Source organism: Cyrtonyx montezumae, unplaced genomic scaffold (genome assembly GCF_038088225.1).
Source record: "Cyrtonyx montezumae isolate F1298 unplaced genomic scaffold, pur_monq_1.0 scaffold_13, whole genome shotgun sequence".
Taxonomy (NCBI): domain Eukaryota; kingdom Metazoa; phylum Chordata; class Aves; order Galliformes; family Odontophoridae; genus Cyrtonyx; species Cyrtonyx montezumae.
Window position 1 is genome coordinate 21113767 of NW_027071859.1, and position 24190 is coordinate 21137956.

At 40.1% G+C, this 24190-nt stretch overlaps 1 protein-coding gene across 1 annotated transcript in view; it reads right to left on the reverse strand.

Moving 5' to 3' along the window:
* The window catches only part of CSMD1 (CUB and Sushi multiple domains 1), a 966006-nt gene extending 942519 nt beyond the window's left edge, over nt 1-23487 (reverse strand). Inside the window, exon 1 of the mRNA XM_065730794.1 lies at nt 23412-23487. Within this exon, the coding sequence (XP_065586866.1) occupies nt 23412-23478 (67 nt within the window). The 5' untranslated portion in view covers nt 23479-23487. The remainder of the gene's footprint in view (nt 1-23411) is intronic.
* Nucleotides 23488-24190: the final 703 nt, after the last annotated feature.

Below are 24190 nucleotides of genomic sequence, written 5' to 3' on the forward strand. Positions count from 1 at the left end.
CCCTCCCTTGATTCAAATGCATTTGTCAGAGTGATTGAAGGGTTAATGCCAAAGAAGCACAAATGAAGCCAAGACAATCAAGTAGAGCTGTACACATTACAGGAGTGTTCAGAGAGTTACTATCTCTACAATTTCTACTGTCTCTGCAAGCTGGAGGGCTAGCTTATAGATATTAATGTACTCAAAAGACCGTAATTCACTTCTTGGCAGGTCTAGTACGGTCAGGAATTACAAACACAGTAATTAGCAGTGAGTGTGCAATCTTCACAGCACAGATCACAATCACGCTCCTCAAGACCATTGTTTCCTGGGCTGGAGGGAGGAAATAAGGAAGACAGCCTCAATGATTTTTCTTCACAGAAGAAAGACTGTGCTACAGAAAGCTGGATTCAGTGTAATGACAATGCATCTTTCCAGTACAAGGTAGTATAATAACTGGTGCCAAGAATCATACAGTGAAGAAACACACACAAACACAAATAAAAACCAATTTGAGAACAGATTTTTAACTATATTCCCATTTAAATCATGTAATAACTTGTACTTCAGAAGCTGACATCAAACATTTTGCTTAGGCTTTTTTTTTTCCCTCTGCTGTACGTCTTGCTAAAAGGAGTGTGACCTGCCATGACAGGGCTTCCATGGGGCCACATGAAAGCAACATGTAATATTACAGTGTGCCCACAGAAATCTATCTCGGCATTTAAGCATCTTTAACAAAGAAATTAAATACAAAAATCTAAATTACAGCATGCGACATAATTATAAGTTACTTCAGATAATGATACTGTTACTAAATATGGATGGCACTTAGGACAAGATAAGGGGATAAGTACATTGTCCTGATCAATTGGGTGACCTGACAAGAGAACACTTGATTAAGTTAAAGTAACATAACAAATTGTTCCCACATCAGCCAGGTTATCACTATCTTATGTGTTCTCTCAGTGAGTCTTAGAGAAGCTGATCTGTATTGATTTATGACTTTACTTCATATCTGGGATGAACTACTGCTATTCAGTCATGTCAGCTTAGCTGGAGTGCTGTTTCTTTGTGTGTTAGGACTATTCACGTTGCAAAACCGTGTCACTATCATATCAACTAGAAATTTTATATTAAAAATCTAAAAAATCTAAAAGATAATTCCTAGGATGCTCACACTCAAAACTCAAGATACTGCAGATGATATAAATCCAGTTGGCTATTGTTAATTTATGATACTCATTTAGTGCCAACCAACATGATTATTCTCCATTACACAGTACTTCACAATATAAACAGTCAGGGAAAGGATAGTAGAAAGACACTATTTTGGTTTAGTAACTACTTATGCTGATGTTGTGCTTACGTGAATAAAAACAGAATAAATAACAATGTGTAGTTGTAAAAAAATAGCCTTTAGTAAGTGAAGCAATAAAAGAATCAAAATGTTATGAGTAAAAGTAACTAGAGTGACAGAAAAATAGCTCCACAAAGGGACTTAATCACCAGCACTAGGGCAAAGAGTTATGTTTTGGCAACCTCACTCCTAGGCACCATGTTTTCAGCAGTATACCCCGGGCAAATTCTGGTTAGCTTCTGGACAAATTCAAAAGCTATTTAATACTGACTATCTTGAAGCCTAGTGTTATGGTTTTATGAAAAAAAATCATAAAACCATAACACCTAGATTTAGGCTTGGGAAAATCTAAGAATCAGTCATTATGATGTGGTATTTTTTGGTACTTTGAGCCATACTTTTTATAAATATAGAAAAGGCCCTTGCCACATGGGTTTCCATCTTCCCACCTCTGTATGTGCCTCACTGACCTGCTGTCTTCTGAATCCTTCTCTGTGCAGTAGACATGTTTCAGCAGGAAGCATAACCCATAAGCCCGAGTTTAAGAGTTAGAACAACATCTGGGTGAATTAGAGCATAGACGCAGATGTCTTATTTGTGGCACAAAGAAAAGACATTTGGCGTTAGCTGCAACTAGACACTGTATAAAGACCACAGTGCCATTATTCACTTTTCTCTGGCACCATTCTTTAAAAAGTGGCCTTGAACTGTTTTCTGTAAAGAAAACATCCAGGCACCCTGATTTACGAGAGGTTTCCACAGCTGACTTCTAATAAAAGATGTGTGATTCTCTGACATTCTAAGGGACCAAAATACTCTCTGATTGCTGCCCCTCAAACGCTTCTCATTCAGCCTGCTGCTGTTTGGGATTTTGCTCTGAGGCATCTAACACTTCCAATACAAGTATAGGATGTCTGGTGCCTAGAGAGATGGTTTTGATTCTACTCATTGTAGCACCTGAATCTTTTAACATGGCTTTCTCTAAAAATCACTTTGAAAATAAGATTCTGAATCCTAAACTACCCAGATGGATTAACATTTTATAATCACTAAATCCTATCTTTAAAAAAAAGAACTATGCTGTTCTCTGAGCTCAACGGGATACTTGCCATTCTTTATAGACAGAAGTCAAAAGGTTTTCCCTTTGATATCCGGTAGATAAAATTCTAAATGTGTATGAAAAAATAACCACTTGTACAATCATACTTTTTCCTGTAACTCTGCAATTCACTTTCTGTATGTTCTGATTGTTTGTTGTCTATCCTAGTCTATCAAAAACTATCCAGTGGAGTCCTGAAATCCAAATAAAATCCATCACAGAAAATAGACAGGGTCATAGTAGTAATTTCTAAAAGTAAACAACAGCTCCACTTCACGTGATTAGGTTTTTTGTGGGTTTTTTTATGCACTTCTTTTTCCCATTACTTAACTAAATACAAACTGTTGAGACAATCTGGAAATGATTCATGTGATTTCTAAAATCGAGCTTCCTATGTGTAGTGGGCCATGCAAAACACACAGTAAACACTTGTCAGTGATCGACAATGATTTGAAAATTGTGAGAATTTCGATATGCTCTACTCCTGTCAGATTCTATTACCTTCTGGACACTGTACAAATCTGTGATATCTTTGTGCTTATCAGCTTCTAAAACTTTATAACATTGCCAAATAGTGTATTAATACTAGGATGTGAAACTTTTTTAAGCTACTTCTTTCTCTTAAGTATTCTGAGCAGAAAAAAACAACACTGCCACAGTAACAATTTATTTCTTCACCTGAAATCTGATTTAAAATTTATCCTGTCTTTCCAGAGTAAACAATTTTTCAACTTTCTTTTTTAAGTAAGTATGGTTTGGGAGCATGCCCTCAAAATTGTTTGCCTGTTTTTATATAAATAGCTAAGGCAGATCTCTAAACTTGTGTGTTTTAAGCAGCATGTGATTAATAAGCTGTCTACCACAAGTGATATTCTCAAGACACTTACAAAGAAGAATTTTTTTTATTTGACTTTGGAGTTAACAGAATAAATACACAGAGAAAGAAATGCTAAATAGAAAATAGTGTGCCTCTTCTTTACTCAGTTATAACAGCTTGTATCAAGTAAATCTTCTCATTTTCTTCTTTTCAAGAAAACAGCTTTTGCTGTCAATGTTCCGTAAAAACTGTTCTGCAAAATGTTAACCTGGAATCCTTTCTGGTTCAGAAAAAATGACTACTCATTATCTAATCAGAAAATATACAATGCACTACTTAATGCCTGAGAAAAATAACTTCAAGTACTCCAGCTGTGCCTATAGATAAAATAAAATCAAAGTGGGCTAATAAGAATCAGGCCCTTAACTTTGACAGAAATCACACCTGCAGACCTCCCTCTAACTATGGACATCATAAAAGAGAAGGAAGAATAGAGCCAGCAGTTCAATGAAAATATGATTTTAGTCTACATGTTTTCTTTCAAGTTATTCTGGCACTTGCTATAGGACATTTGAATGACAAAGGGAAAGAAGCAGAATGAGAAAGATGTCTGAAGGGTTTGGCTAGAGGACAGAGCTAGTCAAGGGGCTGCTGGTTGCCTTCCCATCAGCATCCTCCTCAGCTGCTGGACTTGCTGCTGGTCTCAGTGTGCTGTGTGGCTGTGGCTGGCAGCGCTGTCTCCGTGGGCACAATGGGGCTTTGCTCTGCACCCTGAGCCTGCTTCTTTCTATCTGCAAGGTTAGATCTTTCACTACCTGTAAATATGAGTCGACTAGGAAGCCACTCAGAAGAGGTAGGGCTTAACCACACAGAAGTCTCCAAATCACTACCCTAAAAGCTATTTCTGTCTTCTCCTGGAAACATATATAGTCAAAGATGCTTGAGGTTTTTTCTGATGACTTCCATACAAAAAATATGTAAAAACATTTTTATAGCATGCCCAGGTTTGGGTTCAGATTGATCTAGCTGTCTTTGTAGATGTTTCTATGATGCTATGTTCTGAAATTTTGATGAAAATAGTGTCGATAACACACCTATTACTTAGTTGTTGTTGAGCAGTGCTTACACAGAGACAAGGATTTTTCTGCTTCTCATACTGCCCAGCCAGCAAGGAGCTGGGAGGGGACAGAACCAGGACAGCTGATCTAAACTGGCCAAAGAGATGTCCCATGCCATATGGCATCATGCTCAGCAATAAAAGCTGGAAAAATGAAGTAAGAAGGGGGAAATATTCAGAGAGAGAGCATTTGTCTCCACAAGAAACCATTGTATGTGATGAGCATTTGGAACTGCATAGTATTCAAGCCCCTTCTAAACATTCTAACCGTTCTATGATTATATGATTGTATGAAAACTGTCTCTTTGTTTTGGCTGATAAAGAAGCGTTACAGTCTGTTTTCATTCTGCACAAAACTGTAAAGAGGATAGCAGCAGGTGATGGCATAGCAGCAAGGTGAGGGCCATAGACATAACTATACTGCCCTGAAGAGAGTGGAAGAAGGATATAATTGTATTCCAAATATCATATTATTGTTTTTTTTAATCAAAGAATGGCTTGTCTTTTGGTTTAGGAAGAGTATAGGATTGCTTTTAAGATGTGTTGTGGAAACTAGGAGGAAAGGAAGATTTCCTTTTCACAGGACTGAGTGAAACTCGTCTCTACTACAGAGGGAAAGGGAGTTGCAAACACCAGATCTACTGCTATATACACTCTGATCGCGCTTATTTAAGATTCAAGGTGTCAAGGTATACCCACACAAGAAGTAAAGCTTTACATAGACTTTTGGTTTAAAATTTGGGGAGCAGATGTTTGGAAGTTAAGCATCAGGGTCCTGGTGTTTTAGCTGCAAAGTCCCTTTTTGGACCGAGTCCTAGCTAAAGAAGTGAATGTATATAAAAAGATCAAATATATTAACTTCAAAGCTCTGAGTCATACAACAAAGAATCCTTCCATAACTAGAGGAAAATGCTCACCTTCTGAGAATATTTTTCTTTCCTAGCAGACCTCAAAGCATAGGAAAGTCAGGAAGAAATGAAGTCTGTCTTAATCAACAAATAGCCACTCAATCAATTATACTTCATCTTGTTTACCTCACTTTTCTCCCACAAAAGCAAATGACTGTTTTGTTTACAAATATATATTATTTAATTTCCTTTAAAAAATTGTATTTATTTCTTACTCTAGAGTGCAGATATTTTGGAACTAATACAAAGACCTCTTCAGATTTTAATCTAAGTTTTACTAGACTTAAGTAGAGGTCTGTGGAATAATCAGTAACTTAGGGTAAAAATTGTACAAAAGCAAGTATTTCCTATTTCTGTTTTATGTATATGTGTATATAACACATAAAGATATTCACCTATGTTTTCTACCCCATATTAACCAAAATCCTTATACCTATGACAGTAAAATGCAACTCATCATACAAAATATGATTTGAGACTCATAAAACGAGAATCCTATATCACAATCCAGGCACAAATCTTATTTAAATAAATTACTGTGTCTTTTATGTGTTGTGTTTTTTGTTTGGTTGGTTGTTTTTTTTTTTCCCTTGTCTACATAATTAACTGTTTTATTATAAGCTTCTTGGCACAAGGAGATTCTGTCTTCCATTTGCATGGACCTTAATTTTTTACTTGAATCCCTGGGTCCTTCTGTTATGGTTTTATGATTTCTGTTGTATTATTGATATTCCACATCATAACATCATATGGTGTACTGGGAGTTAAAGAGTTAATGCTCTAGCTCCATTCTGGGCATACCTGACGGGGAATCGAACCCGGGCCGTGGCCAAGCAAGCACTGGCTCCTAACCACTACACCACAGCATTAACTCTTTATATAAATTATATATATATATATTCATATTATATATATATATAAAAATATATAAATTAACTCTTTATAATAAAAGTGTAATATAGGTTCATAGGTTCATAAGGTTGGAAAGGACCTACAAGATCATCTAGTCCAACCATAATATATTTTCCTAGTTTACAGTAAAGCAACCCAAAGTTCTTTAATATTCTTCATGGTTCATCTGTTGAAACCTTATATCCTTAGTTTCCCTAAAATGAATCCCAAGAAGGAAATATTATTTCTCTGAACAACCATTAGCAATATTGTAGACCATGCCTATAGACACTTTTAGTATGGTTTTCTGTAAGCTAACAACATTCTTTGCATTCTTTGATATGCTTTATGTCTTCTAAAGCATCTTTGCATCTTTTTGACCTTTTAAAATATTGCTTTGATCTGGACTGATGGCTTCAATTTATTTCCTCAGTAATTCCCTATTTGTTTGCTTGCTCAATATGTAAGACAATTGTTTTATTTCATAAGTATTTCCTAATATGGTTTTACGATTCTAGATTAAGTTTTGTGTATTTTACTAATATTATTTTTCTGCTACCAAATTTATATCAGTGATATACATCTTCTGTATACGATCATATCACTCTATGCTTTTTGCATTTATTTTGTTCCCACATGAACCATAAGTCTCATTACAAATTCTCACCCCATCACTTGCATTCTGATGTACATAATCATGATCAACAGAGATCTTGCAAACTCTGTCCAGGCTTTCCCTTTGTGGCCTACATTTTCACCAGCTTTCCATCCAGCAGTTTCTTTGCCTTCATGATGACTCATCCTAGCCATTAATCTGAGATGTGGTGCCTTGTCAAAGGCTGATGAGTAGTCTGCATCCACTGAATTCCCCTTATCTACAGTAGCATCAATATCTTCAAAGAACTCCAGCAGGTTAGTTAAGCATGACCTCCCCTGCCTGAACCTACGCTGGTTATCCTTAATCAAACTGACTTTCAAGCTGTTCTTTCACACTTCCTTATGGTAGTTTAGTTTTTCCCACAACCCTTGTTAAATTCAGTCATCTAGAGTTTCTTGGGTTATCTTTAATCTTTTTTGAAGACAGGTTTTCTTGCTTTTGTTCAGCAGCAGTTGTTCCTAGACAGATATGTTCTTAATTTGTCAGTAAATAGCCTTTTAGTCCTGGGTTCCTCACTAGCTGTTTAAAAGAATATTTTCAAATATGGATTTAGATTTGAAAATGAAAATTACAAAAAATACTTCTTTCACAATGTTCTTTAGTCTGTGTGTGCTTTATCACAAATAGTAAAAGAGAGTAAACTACAGTTGTCAATAGAGAGTGGTAAAATTCAAAATATTTTTCACTTTGCAATTATGGAGGTAGGGAGGAGCTTTCCAGGCTGCTCTAATCCTTAGCAAGCTGGGATAGCTATCAAAAACCGTTCCAAATGCACTCCTTCACTTACAAAGAGCCAAAATGCAGTATGTCTCCTGAGGGAAATGGAGTTTGTGATAAATTTACACATCTGTGACCTCCAGTCTCAATTACCGTGCCTCCCTGTGCCTTGAGGTGAAAACCCATGTAATGTTGCAGCTGATAAGCAATGCTATACACTGCCAGCACATCACTCCTGTATATCAGAACTCCCTGGTTGAAGTTCAAGGTCACAGGCTTAAGCTGCAGCACTTCAATGGGTTGGGCTGAAGTATTTCAGACATATCTTCCCGCGTGGCAGCAGCTCGCAGTCAATGCTGCATTTCTAAACAAAGGAAATGTATTTTACATGATTAGGAAAATGGACAAAACTTGAAGAATAATGGAAGGTAACTATGGAACTACCTCCACAATAGATTCAAATGGCTGAAATTATCTGTCTCTCTCTCTCTCATAGATGTCAGTGGAGGTGTGGCAGACAGTTCATTAGACAAATGGTGTTGCACCTTCGTGTGAGAATAAAAAAAAAAAAAGCTTGTATCTTAAATAAATGTGAACTAAAAGACAATCCCACTGATAATACATACCTCGCTTTGTGAGATTTTTCACATTTTGTAGCTTTTTCATGAAGAGAGTAATATGATGATTTTCATAAAATTCATAAAAGCTTTTGCTTATTTCTTCAAATGGGGTGCAATTAGATATTGCAGCACCTACCTTTTAAGTGTCTCCTGGCAAATGAACCCCAGAGCAGTATTCTGGGTTAGACACTTACACTTACAGTTTCATTTTTCATACAATTATTGAATATTCACTAAGCAACTCAGAAATCCTACTGGTAGCACAACCCTGATATGAACAAGTAATGCTCTCTGTGTAAGAAGGGACCAGTAGGGTGCCAGGTACTGTTTCAGGACCTTTTTTAATACTCGTATTGAGATCCTTTAAGTAAGGTATGAAACCCAAACCTTCTACTCAAAAGGAAATTTTTGGAGGGAAACTGTCACTGAACCAACAGAGGAAAGCCTCGGGCATTGCAGTAGATGTTTGAAAAAAGGATGAGAAAGTAACTTTTTGAAGAAGTTAAATGTAGATTTTCCACAGTCTGGAGAAGTGCTCCAGCAGTTACATCACTCTCACTACTGTGAGAAAATAAAAGGACAGTAGTTCCATACTATGAATATCTTCTACAAGGCCCAAGTTGGCAGGTGCACTTAAGGAAAGCTTAACAATTTTATCTGTAAGAATAGCTATATTGGAGATTCCAATGACTGTTCAGTGAAAGTACTATACAAATGTACAAGACACAAGCATTCTGGAAATGCCCAGGTACTGTAGCAATTTTAGCATCAAAGAATATTTCATAAATAGATAGACAGACAGATAGATTAGATGATAGATAGATAGATAGATAGATAGATAGATAGATAGATAGATAGATAGATAGATAGATAGATAGATAGATAAATGAAGCATGAGTATATCTGGGTGCTTCTGAGGTTAACCGTAGCTGTTGAGTGGTAGTTCTGTGGTCTAAGTATTAGATGTAAACACCTTCGCAACAAAGGGAGATCTTGAAGCTTTAGTTCTTCCGTGTGTTTATTTAGCTCTGACTGTCTTCCATGAAATTAATTAGGAACTGAAGAGTTTGCCACATCTCAGATTTAGCTCTTGAATTATTAAGTTACATTATGTTGCACTAGTACAATCAGCAGGTTTATTTTCTGAAATTTCCTAGTATACATTTCTACACCTACATATTACTATGCTGTACCTGATATTTTCAGGTACATATTGTTATAACATCCAAAGATGATTCCAGGCAGAAAGAGGAAAAGACAGACATTGAAAGATTAGCTACCCACTAACATAAGCACCGTTATAGCTTATCGGCAAAATCTCTTTACATAATCTCTTAAGAAACACCATTGTGCTAACTCACAAAACCAACTGCACAGACATCTGATCCTTCAATAAAAGTGGTTAGATACTTTATAAGACCCTTCTTCACACTGCAAAGACAGAAATTTTAAGAGACAAGTTTATCTTATAAACAAAGATTACACAGTTGTTTACAATTGACCTAAGTCTTCATTAAACTACTGTGACATAAAATGAGTAATTACTTTCTAATTAAACACAGCATCTATCTGTAAACTTCATCTGCTTTTTATCACAATCTTAAGGTATTCTTACATTTTAATAAATGTTTGATTCTAACCAAGCAGGAAAAAAGCAAAACAAAAGAAAAGAAAAAATAAAAACAAAACAACAACAAAAATTTAAATACCTTTGTCATCCCATGAAAATGGTCCTCAAACTTTCCCTCATCTCACTGGAAATTTAGACTGCAATATATCAGATACATCACATTCTTTTCCAATCATCTCTCTAAAATCTGTGTTCTTATCAGCTTTCTGAAGCTAAAAAAATGTTTTTGTTGGCACAAGACAGGAGGAATTAATGTTTTTCTTTCATGAATAGACTGTATCAAGAAATATTCAGAAATTTCTCTCTTATGGACATGAAATAAAAGTCTTTCAGAAAGAAAGAGCAAGATCAATCATGAGAGATTTGCTAACATAAATGAAATTCTGTTTTCTTCTGCCCCACGTTACTGTAATACTTTTTTAAAACATTAACTTGTGTTGTTTTGGTTTGACTTTATTACACAGATAATGTCTGTTTTTCTACAAATATTCCTGAGAGGAAGAGGAGGCAGAATAAAGGGAAAAGGCAGAATTTGAACAACTCAGAGCCAGCTTACATGCTTGTAGGAAGGCTTCTGTCTTAGGATGTAAGAAACAAATCTCTTCCAGGTCGTGACTAATTTTCTGTCCTGAGACCATAACCAAAAACCTATGGAATGGAGAACATAGAATATCTTGCAAGTTTATTAGGATCACATTAAACCTCTATTTAGGGGCAAATTTTACAATGTTATTTTTTAATTTTGCAGATTTGTTCTAAAGGTAGCCCTTGAGGTAGGAGGTGAACGGGTTCATTTACAAAAATGACACTATTTCAAGTATATAACTGCAATAAGCCTCTTGCCAAATCTTTTCCAAGAGGGATTTTGCAGTGCTTTCCAGAGAGAGACCATCCATTGCATTACCTGCTTTCCTCATAAATAGAATCCTTCACCAGATCCCATCATTTGAGTTTGTCTCAACCCACATCAGTTTTTACCAGAAAGAGAACATCTTCAAGGTATGACTTGTAACACAATTGATTCGGAGTGCCAGACCACAGAGGGCAAATGATGGCATGTATGTAAAATGAAGCTGCTATACAGTGTACTTTATATTGCCAATGAGCTACTAATACACTCCATGGAAGTCAAAGTCAGTGGGAGACCAGATCACCAACCAGCTGGTTTGCTGTAATAAGTCCTTATGATAAGGACTTAATTTGCTAAGCATTTTCTCTTCTGTCACTCCAGAAATCTCCCATAAGGCAAAAAGTGTTAAATGTCATTGCTATTCAGACAATCATAGTGTATTGCCTTTACTGTCTATTGGAAAGCAAATAATCAAAATGTCATTGATGAGAATAAATCTAGGTAATAAGATAGTAGGATAAAGGAAAGCAGCTGTTTGTACTGAAATGCAGGCTATTATTCTTTTAAGTGCATCAGCAACATTGACTACAAAATCATTACCATTAAAAATTATGGCAAATGCATTTGGGAATCATACCTTTAGTATTACTTGAAATCAGTGAAACGTCAATAACCAGATGGAACTTTTAGGTGTAGTTGGGAAAAATATATAATTTAAAGATCCACATCACCCCTTCCTATTCATTAGACCCAAAGTTCTAAGTGGGGTGAACCATTACCAAATAGCTGGAAGCACTCAAGGAAATAAGGAGGTGGAAGCTTCAAAACAAGCAAAATGCAGTGCTTTTCTGCACAGCAGGAATTAAATTGTAAAGCGGATCGTCAGAAAATAGAGTGGTATTCTGAATTATGAATAGGTTCAAGATGAGTTTTGTGAAGTTTAAATTTTTTTATGAATGTTGAACACAGATGCAACCTTTAGCTAAGACTTCCCTAAACTGACCAGAGGCTGCTAAAATAGAAGGCTATGTATCTTCTATCCTGCATGTTTTTTTCTATGCATTTGCTAATCCCCATTGCCAGAGAGAGAATATTCTGATCTGATTTGACGTGTTTCTTTTTGCATTTTTAAATATTGAAACCTAAGGAATGAAGCATTACCAAAAGAAAGAAAGAAAAAAAGCTTAACTATTTTTTTTAAGACTGAAACTTAAGCAAATTCATGGGATTAGCACAAAATCTGGGCGCAGTTTATGTATGAGACAGTTATTCAGGACTTAGGAATGCCCTGTGGCTTTGTTCAGTCTCTGCACAGGTTGCCCACAGTGCACAAGTCAGCAGAGATCAGACCCTGGGTGCTTTTCTTTCTGTGAATGTCAGACAGCCACTTTGGAGCACAACGAATCCTTCATGTTACATTCCTTCAGCAGAGGAGGAGATTATAGAGTGACAAGAAAGATAAGGTCTGCAGAAGGAAAATGTTAAGGAAACAGTAAGGGGAAACAAAAGACAAATAGCATTTAATGTTGCGAATCTGATGGTGCCAGTTCTGCCAGCACTATGAGATGAAAGCATTGTTATCAGCATGTCATTGTAAAGCCTATGTACCAGCTCAGCAACGTGCCCAGCGTGAAGCTGCAGCCGGCTGAATTTCAGAAGATGTGTCTTACTTCTTGAATCTGGTCATGCTGGAAATAACATTCCCCCAAGTTTGCTTTCACAGTGCTGTCCATTTCTTTTCCTTCACGTTCATACAACAATTAATGTAATGAGGCCTTGTATGCTGGGATTTATCATGAAAGAAATGAATAAATCATGCTGCATATGCCCTGGCATAACATACACTTATTTAAAGAATAAATACAATAGTAGACCAAATATCTTAGAAAACAGGTGAACTGAAGCCATCAAATGATAAGAGCAAGGATTTATTAAAAAAAAAAAATAATAATAATCCTGACTGAAATCCCCATTACAAGCTGTTATGCTTTTTCACATGTAACTTCTTTTTTGAGATAGCTAATCTTCCTTAGTGGCACTACTGGAGAGCATTTCAATGAAATACAATGATTTCCATTGTTTGCCCATGCTGTCCTCCATGCTGAATGCCCATCCTTCACCTGACACAGTCACTGTCATCACTGTAGCCTATCTTTTCACAGTAGGCAGTCCAATATTTTTCCAGTGTCAAAGAGTAGTTTCTTTTTTAATTGATTTTTTCCCCTTGGAGGACATGATCCTTATGGACTTCACTCTTTTTGGGAAGTACCCAGACAACAGCACTGTCACTGAGTACATTTGAGAAGCAGTCTGCTGTTGAGACTGTTGCACAAAGTGCTTCTGCTTTACAAAGCTGTATATACCAACACTGTGTGACAAAGTACATTCAAAACATTTGCAGAAAGCAATCCATTGTGCAAATACGATCTGCAGAAAGATGCACAAAAATGCCAAATGGAGCTTGGTGCCTATCCTAATGTGCTGAAACAGGGCTGTAAAGTTCTGCATCACCCCTTAAGAACTGCCTGCTTCTTAGCAAGACAAATGGAATCCCAAAGAAGTGCAATTAGTTATCATCAATTTGGGATGTGTGTATAAAATGATGAATACTTGCATAGGTAATAAAGTGGAGGTGGAACTGATTGGTTTTAATTTGGGGCCAAGACAACAGCCTCCATTAACCAATATAGCCAACAGTCTATGAGTTGGCTTCACTCCAAAATTTTATTTGCTGCTGCTTTTAACATTTGTTCTGCAATCACAAACATTTTGTTCCTGGGTACATCAGATCCGTGGTTTTTGTAGACACAGAATTGCTTAAGTACACCAGTTTTAAAGAGAAACAAACCACAACTTTCCTTGAGAAATTCTCATGACTAAAAAAAAAATAATACAACTCTAGGGAATTATTATTGGGAAACTACACTTGATTCAGATACCCCCTGGAAGATAACAAATTAATGCTGTACATTGTTGTAAATCCATTCTTTTTATGAAATCATATTACCTTCAGATTATGGTGACTCTGAGTGTAAAATTAAGTATAAGAGTGCTGAAATCTGCAGTCTTCTCTTAAAACAGTGGGAACTGCAGGTACTCAGCACTCCTGAAAATAAAGTAAAAAGAAAGATATCTGCAAATCTTGACTCTTGACAATAAACACTACCTTCTGCCCCCTTTCCAGTTTCCTTGAACTTAAGCTGCTATTTGTTTTTGAGGTAAAATGAGCTCAGACAGGTGCTTTAATGGTTAGGTATGTATATGTTCTTTTATTCAATAAATGGATATCTTCTTCCATCAAATATTTCAGAAAAACAGAGTTCTTTTTCACGAGGAATGCGTATGATGAGATGTATCATAAGTGTATTCCATCCAGAAGTCTGTTTCTTTATCAAAAATTCATATAGGTAAGTGCCACTTTACCTTAACACTGTGGATACACTGCATTATCAGCAAAGTGCCGTGATAAAGTCAGTTACAAAGTAAAACAGAAATAAAGATTTCTCTGCAACACAAGCCTTGAGGTCCCACCCTATAGTCCTTACTCAATGAAGTCTTGCTCTGAAGGCAATGGGATAGAAAGACTTGCAAAAAAACAGCCATGCTCACAGGGGTTGAATTGGTTGAATTATTGTGAACCAAAGCAACTTAACAATGAACTGGTTACTACTTCAAAAGAGACACATGTGGCTAACTGAAAGGAGGCCATAACATAAGTCACCCTCTCTGGCATACAGAAATTAAAGATCTGAATATACAATTTCTATCAAGAGAAACTTGGATTTATGGGCAAAATGATAATCAACACTAAAATAAGTAATTAGGTGTCTCAGTTTAATAAAAACTAATGATGTGGTTATGTATTAAAAAAGAAAATAAAAGGAGAGAGAAAAATTCAACTTACTTTGACACAACTTCTCAATTTTCCTTCTAATGTGATATGACTCATCTCAAATCCATTGGAAAAACAGTAAACAAACTACACCAACTCAGCTGCCATCATCTGCCAGGAACATCTTAAAAAGAAAACTACTACTGAGCTACTTTTCTTGTCTTCAGTAGAGATAAACTTATTTACTCAGTGGAAGCAGCATTTCACTTTATCTCCATTTCTTTTACCATTTTTCCCTCATTCCTAGCAGTAACCTGAAGTCAATAAATTACTTCCACAAGAAGTAAACTGAAGTAACTTGGACTAGTTCTATATATTTTCAGAACAATTCATTTAATGTGAGATAAATATAAAAATAATAATAAAAATAAAAGGGGGAAGTTCAGTTTGCCTAATAATAACACTTTATATGGGGGGTATCTTAAATATTAATTTAAGTATATGGACAACAGCCTTTTGATTATGTTCCTCATTCATTGAACTAATGTTATAATTGGAACTGTAAAAGAAATAAAATGATTAGTCCTTCTATGTTCTATAATTCCTCTGTAATCTAATTTCCTCAAAATAGCTGCAAGACAATACACTGTCACAAAGATCGAAATGACAATTACAAGCTGGCCTATCCACTTGTCATTATCTGTTATTGTTTCTATGATGACAATTTCATATTATCGCATAGCTAATAAATGAAATCTAAAACACTCGATAATGTGTTTGAAGTCAGCTTCTCTGCTGATGTAAATCAACAGAGATTCATGTTTCAGATTTCAGATTGCAAAATGTTCTATTTCTTAGAATAGTTCCTGTTCATAGATTTTAAAATCCACTGGATCAAGCAGGCCCTTTGCTCGGCTGAATGATACTAAAACTGAGAAAGAGAGCAACTTGATTTTCCAAAAACCCTGAATCACTGCTTTAAAGAAATGACTTCGGAGCTTCTCAAGAGTTGACAGGAAAAGTCTAAATTGTCATAGCAACATGAGTTGAAGAAATTCTTCTTTGCAGAGATCATCTCCATGCTACCAACCTGTTTACTAAATGTCGCTAAAGAAAGCAATTAGAGGTTGATCTCTTCTCAGAAACAAATAAATTATACTACCTGTGAAAACAAGTGGACTGAGATACACTTCAGCTAGATCAGAGATTTTGAGGCACCACTCATCTCCAATGCAAAAGATATTTCAGTGATTATTTGTACATTTCATGTTAACAACAGGATCTCAAATTCTCTTTGTCATTTCTAGATTTCTTCCGGCATCCTTTTTTTAATGTAAGGTTTCTCTGTGACATGTGGCTCTAATAAAAGTCAGACTCCAAGTCCAGAAAGGTTAATAAGACTTTTTTTTTTTTTTTTTTTTTTGCATGTGTGTGAGTTCCCCCATCTTTGGATCAGGTCAGAATCTGGTTAGAATCTAACACCTCTGAGGCAACCCAAACTGTCTGAAAGAGGACTGTTGTTTATAGGACCTAACTAATTCTGCACAGCAGAATGCTTTTATAAACTCTGCTTTAACTACATTATGTATCTGGGAGAAAAAAAAAAAACTGAAATTTTAGTGTTTACATGTATTTCAATTAAATACCATGATAACACCTTCCCTAAAAAGGTTTCATACAGCAAGCAAGTTAGAAATGGCTAAGTACAGCCCACAATCAAAATGCTACTACCCCTGCTACCTCTGACTCTTTAAAATCTATTAGCATTACATTTTGCAGTGTGAGAGACATTGCAAACAATGGGTCAAGGTGTGTGCTGGGGATATTTATGTGCTGAGATAAAGAAAATCAATTTCATTTCTCAAGAGAAATGTCTACAAATGCAGAGGGTCAGTGACTTCAATATTAGCAGTTGCTTGTTTGTACAGAGGTTCTTAAAGTGAATTACAAAACATCTTTTTCCCCCAAAATGCTTGGCATGACCCAATCCACATATTATAAGAAATATCAGCAGGATGCCAGTAGAGAATCTGGCTGCTGGGGCAAAGCTAAAACAGTATACTTAGTCACTTGGAAGCAGTCTGTTCTGCATTGATATCCCACAGACATCAGTGGGAACAGAGCGATTCGTCGTGACCATTGGTTTCTCAACCAGAAGCAAGTAAAATTAGCATGTAAAATTAAGTGAAACTCTGTGCAGTTGTTTTAATGTTATTAAAATAGCCCCTTTGAAAATTTCACTGTTGTGCAAGAATCTCTACAGGTAGGACTAATAGCAACAGTGGGTCAAAATATTCCTCTGCTGTTTACTTTCATAAGTACTGCCCTGAGAAGCATCACTCTTTCCTGATTTCTTATTGTCACTGTCACCCACACTTTTTTTCTAAAGCTAAGCACAAGGCAGATTCCCAGATATCAAATGGATTTACACAACATCTGTCAGCTTGCTCCCTGGCAACATGACTACTGGCTGTGCACCTTTAGCTGCATCCTGCTGGGTCTGAGCTCCCATGGATCCACATTGTGTGCACCACGAGGTCAGGCTGAGCCTTGGGGCACTCCTACAAGGCAAGCTCTAGCTCAAGCACAGCACTCAGAGCCTATGCTCTCGATCACATATGTTGGATACTCCCTGAAAAGAGAGTGGAGTTCCCCCCTCCACTTCAGAAGTAGGCAGTGCAGGTGCAGTGGAGATGTTTAAATCCAACCCACAGCTGGACCTGTATATAAAGAACATCCTGTCTGTGATCTGCAGTGTGTTCAGGCTCACCCTTGAACCCAAGCTTCACACACAGCCCACTGCTGGCCGCACTTCGGTTCCCAGTGCACAGCACAGCGTTGATGTTTCAGCAGCTGTTTGAAAGTTTGAATATTTGCATTCTCTCTGTGAACTATAGTGAGAATAACACAAGTCAAAGGAAGAAAATAATGATTTATGAAGTGTTACACCTTGGCTACATTTGATATGAAAACCATAAGATGAGGAAAAGAAACCTCTCCAGCCCCAGATTTGCCCTCTGCCAACAGCCTGCTGCAAACAACAGAACTGTAAGTACATTTCAATTAAAACAAACAAAACAAAACAAAAAACAAAAAGTAGAAAAATCCCACAGTTGTGGAAATATTTTTCTATATTAAAAACAAGGAAGACAGAATAGAAATACGAAATACTTCATGTTTTGCAAAATTTGCATGAAAAGAAAAGTCATCACCTTGAAACTGAGAAAGGCGTGAAGGTGCTGCAAAAGATATTTTTAAAATGCTGACAAAATGTGATGCAACAGTTTGCAAAACAAACACTGCACACATTGTTTTATTCATTATTATTTATTCAGCTCTCTGTCAGCTGCAGCGCTGCAAACATTTCTTTCAGAAAGCCACCGTACAACGGAGACATGAATACGGAACATGATTCTGTACTCCAGTATCCATGGGATACTGTAGGAAAGACATAAAACACCCAAAGATTAAAATGATACAGGCTTCTCAATACATTGGTCTCCATAATTTCTTAAAAGAAAAAAAAATGTAAACACTGGAGAAACAAAAAGAGAAAGCAAGGCAGGGAGCAGATAAAGCCATACTTGGAGATATTGGAGATCTTGTTTAAAAGCAAAATATTATTTAAACCTTTGAATACTAGCAAAATTGATTGCTTGGATTCATCCAGTTTTCCTTTGTCAGTCTTTCATAGATGTAAACACTGTGAGAAGTGCTTGGACACCAGAACGCACATCAAATGGGATCTGGATCCACTGCTCATCTGCAGTATCTGTTGTGTATGCCTTATTTTCGTCAGTGGCTGATCCAAATATTGTCAACATCAATAGGAGTTTCACTTTCAACTACAGCAGGATAAGGCCCTCATTACTGTCCAAAGGTACTTTTTCCTTTTCAGAGATGACTTCAAAATGACGTTGAAAGGGGTGGAATCACTATTTCAGTAGCATATATGCTAATGTATTGTTAAAATGAAGAATCTAACAATTATAAAGTTGTAACAAAAGGTGATTTGTATTGGAAACTAGAACTTCACTATAATTGCAAGGAATTGTGATTTTTTTTTTCTTAACTTTTGGTAAAATCCAATCATTGATGATAATCTGATTAATTAAGAGGAATTCTGATTAACCACCAGTAATATAATAGTGATTATATCTGTTAACTGAATGTGCCCTCCAGGTAGAAATTGCAAGAAACTGCTGTTGTTTTCTTTCTCTCTATTTTTTTTTTAATGAGTAAGAAATGCAGAAAAAAACGTTTGTCTTTAAGCAAGTCAGACTTGTTATTGGCAATAAGTTGCAATATTACTCTTGCAAGAATTTTCAGTGCGTGCATTTACTGTTCAATTACTAAATGAAGGCAACTGATGAATGTTGCCTTTGTGTGTCAATATAACACCAGCAATAATCCAAGAAATTTGTTTAAGCAGATATTCCATGGAGAAATACTGATAACAAATATAGTGTCGATTTTCTTGAATGCAATAGAAATGTCATAGAGCTGAATGAAATCTTTCATCCAGCCAGAACAAAGATGAGGACAAAGTATCATCTTGCAGCTTTCCTCAGGCATTGATGACATTTTTCCCTATTTCAAAAGTTACTGGTTGATAAAAATGGCTTAAAGGAAACTGCATCTGACATGGAAAAGTAAAGTATCTAAGTAGAAGAAAGTGATTCACATGCATTAGGAGAATTTCCATACGATTCTCATTCTTAGCAAAATGGGAAGAGCATGCAATTTAGATAATTTGAATCTCCTTAATTTTGCAGCCACATGGACAGCTAGAGGCCAGCTTCTGAATCAGGGACCCTGACTGAAAGCCAGCTGCAAGCTCAAGTTTCATCAGAATTCACATCCAATACTTATGCTACTGCTTCAGCACCTCAGTTCAGCCGGCAGTTCCTCTTTTGATGCTGCAGCCCCTGCCGGTGGCATAGAGCCCAGCACCATGCTGCGGGAGCTCCACGCACACTCACAGCTGTTCACCAGCAGAATAATGTCAGCATGTTCAGAGACACAGCAGGTCAATATGGATCTGAGCAAAACCAATTAAGTCATATCCCTAAAGCCACTGGAGGCTTTCTTTATACGGTCAAACCACTCAACAGTTAACTTCTCCAAGGAAATGTTCTAAAAGCAACGTCATTGTGGAGGTGTGCAGATGACATGGCTTCCAAAAGTTGGACTTGATGATCCCTGAGGTGTCTCAGACCTTCTGGGGAGCGCAGTACATCCTGAATGTGCTGGTTTCTGTTTCAAACACTGATGCAGCTTCAGGCTGATCCTAAGTCGATGAGGCTGAAGCTTCAATGTCTGTAAGTAGTTCCAGGGCCAAAGTCCTATAGATATTTTGTAAGAATGTGTGTGCATCAGTGCATACACAATGATACTACCGGACAATGAGATAAAGAGCTGGATTATGTGTCTGCATAGCAAAAAAAAAAAAAATGCACATCTCTGTAAAGAGCCATGGGAGTGACAGTAAAAGAAATGGGAAAAAGTCCATGTAATGCTTCCATTATCTACATAACACGGAAGATGCTGAAGCGCCTTCTCTGATCTCACTGCCTACACACGTGCTGCTGCCTGCGTGACCTTGCACCAACAGCATCCACTCTCATTGCCCTGCTCCACCCGCTGGGAGCCCCATGCTGGCGGGTTGTGGGACTTCAGGTCTCATGGATGGCTTCTGAGAAAGGATTTGCTTGGGAAATCCTTGCTGAATTGCTGTGTTCTACAGTGTATTACGTTTAATTTTTCCATACTTCCTTTTCTTATACAGAGTTAAGGATATTGTATATATATCTCCATGCAGTGTTACAGATGTGGCCAGAGCTGGCTGCTCTGTTTTCTGCCCTTCCATGGCCTTCTTCCCACTGCTCTGGAGCTGGGGTGGAGAAGGCACCCACATGGCACAGAGTCGTGCAGTGGGTATCCAACACTAGCTTCTGTTTGTTTGTTTTTCCCCAGCTCATTTTCACTCAAATTGCTTCAGCCTTCTCTGGAAAGGAACGGAACCTCTCTAGAGAGAGCGGCTTCACAGTGTGAGAAGCACTGCTTTGGAGAGAGAGAGAAAATACATGACTTTAAAAGAGAGAAACATCCTCAGTTCAGTGAGAGGAGGCCTTAAACATAGCGGTAACTTTGTGTGATGTACTCACAGCAATTATTTTGACAAAGTGAGAGCAGCAAACAGAAGGTACATAAAATGTTTTGGTTTTTATTTCTTAAAAAAAAAAAAAAAAAAAAAAACAAGACCACAACAGAATGCTAAGCTAATAGATGTGGCAGTCCTTCCACTGAGTGGATTTGATTTCAGACAGAAATGTGCTTCCTTTGCTATTTCCATTAATCTGAATGATACCTCTGATGTTGCACTAGGAAATAAAGCCTTATGCACATTTTGTCGGAGGCAATTAGGTGGTGATGGAGGTGCTTCTGCTGGATATCTGAGTAAGCCCAGGAAATGATCTCAAAACCATACACAGAGACAACTGAACATATTAAGCAATATGTATTCCTCCACTGAAAACAGCAGATCTCAGATCACAGCAGATAGATATTTTAATCTTTTATCTTGAATCTCAATATGAGCTCAATCTAAATCTATCATTTCCTTCCCAGCAGATTTGTGTTATTTTTTTTTTCTTTTACCAAAAACGGTATCGCCATATTTGGTGTTTCAAGTACATCACGAGTTTTTATGTTTGCTTTCACAAGGATATAGCCCATTACAATTAGCAAATGGCTCTACACACATGGCCATCTGAGTGCAGAGTCGACCGTCTGCTGCTGCTGTGCAGAGCATCACTGCTCCATGGGGCAGCTCTGGGCATGGGGCTCCTGCACAGCACCCCAGCTTGATTCCTGGCAATTTTTGAAGCATAACAGATAGGGAAGGTTCCCCCAAAGGCTCTCCGAAATACTCAGACAAAATGCCACCAAGGAAATATGTACAGAGCTGCACCTCAGATCTACCACAAAGAACGATGACGTATGTTCATTTTCACCTTTTCTTATTCCTTTAAAAAGTTACAGACAACTGCAGAGCAGTGGAGGGTTTGCATTTGGTTTCATAGCGAAGAACACTGTGGAAATCAGCCCACCTCCCCTATACTGACAGATAAGAGAAAATGTGTGGCAACACCTCCAGAAACAGCACTCTGTTGCTTTTTTTAATCGCAAAATCCCCAAACAAACCAAAGCCCATGTGAATTCCTATGGCAGCCTCTACATTATTATTTGATTACTGAGGGGACAGTAAACAGGGAGTCCTGGGGACTAATTCTTTAAAGCGGTGTGTGCTCTGGGAAGCCAGGGCTCTTCATGTTCCCAGGGAAGGAGTTCTTTCACTCTCTAAACTATAAATGTAATTTCAGCCTCAGGATTACATCTGACTAAATATAGATACCTGCGCTCAATTGCCTGGGAAGGTAAATGGGAAAGAATTATGTCAAATGTCCCCGCTGGTTCCCCTTCTACCTGTTGTTTGACTTCAATATTAAGTCAGTTTGTAGCCCTTAAGTAGGTGTATTGCTGCTCCACATTAAGTGCTGTATAATTACATTCTGCAGAGCGGCATCGGAGGCAGTGCCCAAATGTTCCTGGCAAAGCCTTTGTATGTAAGCAAAACACGTCGGATCTCCGCTGAATAACCATGATCCAGCCTCCAGCTTTTCATATGTGCTGTCAGCCATGAAAAGAAAACACTTAAATGTCAAACGACAGAACCAGCCACAGTATATTTAACAAATGAGCCGCGGGTGTCGGCCCGCTGCGGGGGTCCCCCCGGGACCGGGGGCCGAAGTCGGGGCACGGCGCTGACACCGAGCGTGGCCCCCCCGGGCCGTGCGGGGGCACCTCGGGAGGGAACAGCGGGCGGAGAGCGGCGGAGGCGGCGGCGGTGGAGGTGCAGCTCCGGACCGGGTTCGGCTGCGGCGCTGCCCGGGAATCGCGGCCCCGGGGTAAGGCTGCAGCCTCGCCCCTCTCCAGGCGTCTTCCCCACAAGCCCCCAGCACGGTGCGAATAAGGCGTAACAGCGCTAAAAGCAGCGAGGAAAAAAGAAAAATGGTGGGGACGACGCCGTGGATGGGGTGAGGGAGCGGCACGCAGCGCTGAGAGCGGGGGAACGCACCGTCCTCCCGGAGGCGGAGGGGAGGGCTGCGGGGACACTGCTGCTGCGGGATGAGCCGCCCGCGCCCGCACACGCACACGCACGGGGCGAAGTGTAGCGAGCGGGGAAGTTGTCTCCGGCGCTGAGGCAGTGCTGGAGCTGAAGGCAGCTCCGAAGTTGTGTAACCCAGTTCTCTTGCCGTCACCCCCACCCTCGTTTCCCCTCCCTCCCCGCATTGATTTTAAGGAGGACCCCAGACGGGGGTGGGAGACGCCGCGCGGCCCGGAGCCCTCTCCCCTCATCACGCGGGGAGACCCCGGCCACGCACAACCCCCCCGCCCCCCCAACAACCCCAGAACTCACGGGGAGTGGGGGCTCTGCGCGACACCCACTCCGCGCTCCCCTGAGCCGGGTAAAAGCGGGGAGTCGGAGAGGGAAAGCCCAACTTGCCGGCCCGGGGACTGTGTCTCCTCGCACGGTGGCGAGTGTCGCTCGTGCATGTGCGGAGAGCGAAGTGTTGGCAAACTCCGGCGCTGCCCAGGAGCTGATGCGCGCGGCTCCACTCGCGGCGCAGAGGCGGCTGCTGCCCGGCACCCGGGGATGAGGGTCCCCGCAGGGAGAGAGCGCTCGGGGAGCGGGGGGACGGCGGGAGGGAGGGAAGGGAGCAGGGGGAAAGAGCCGGAGCGGCACGGGGAGGGAGAGCTCACGCGAGCGGCTGAGCGGAGCCGAGCCGAGCCGAGCCGAGCTGAGGGGGTAAAGCCGTGAGCACAGCCTGCGCGAATCCATCCCCTAATGCAAGAAACCCAAATCTTACCCTGAGCCGCAGCGAGGAACCCCGCGCAGAGAAGCAGCAGAGCCTCCAATTTCCTCCACGCAGTCATGTCTGCGGTTATTCCACACGCACCCGCGCTCGCACCGAACCCCCGGCGGCTCTCCTGGGCTGCGACCGCTTCCTCGGAGCGGCGGCGGGGCTGCGGACGGCGCCGGCTCAGCACCGCGGGGCGAGGAGAGGCGGGGAGCGGCGGCGCGGCTCCCGGCGCCTCCTGCAGGACTGCGCGGGCGGCTGCCTGCGCGCTGCCCGCAGCATCAGCCCCGCTCGGTGCCCGCGGAGCCCCGGCGCCGCCGGCCCGCCGCCCGCCCAGGGGAGGGGAGGGGAGGCGCGCCCGGCGCGGCGGGCAGCGCGGCAGCCACGGCCGCCGGAGGGGAGAGCCGGGCGGCGGCGGAGATGGGAGAGGGATGCGGAGAGCGCGACGGAGAGGAGGAGGAGGAGGAGGGGAGAGGGAGGGATCGAGCAGAGCGCGGCGCAGGCAGCGCGGCGGAGGGGCTGCCAGCCGCGCGAGGAGCCGCCGTCGGACTCAACCATCACTTCCCCGCGGAGAGGGGAAGGGGCCGGCGATGCGCAGCCGAACCCGCAGCCCACCCGCGACACCTCGGGGCTGCTGCTACCCGTCTCGGGCATCCGGGGAACGAAGCTCCCTCAGCCCCACCGGGCCCGGGGGTTCCGCCGCATCCGCATCTCTCCCGGCAGCCCCGGGAGGGTGTGGGGGTTTAGGTGCATTGGGGTGGGGATCCCTTCGAACTCAGTCCCCGTAG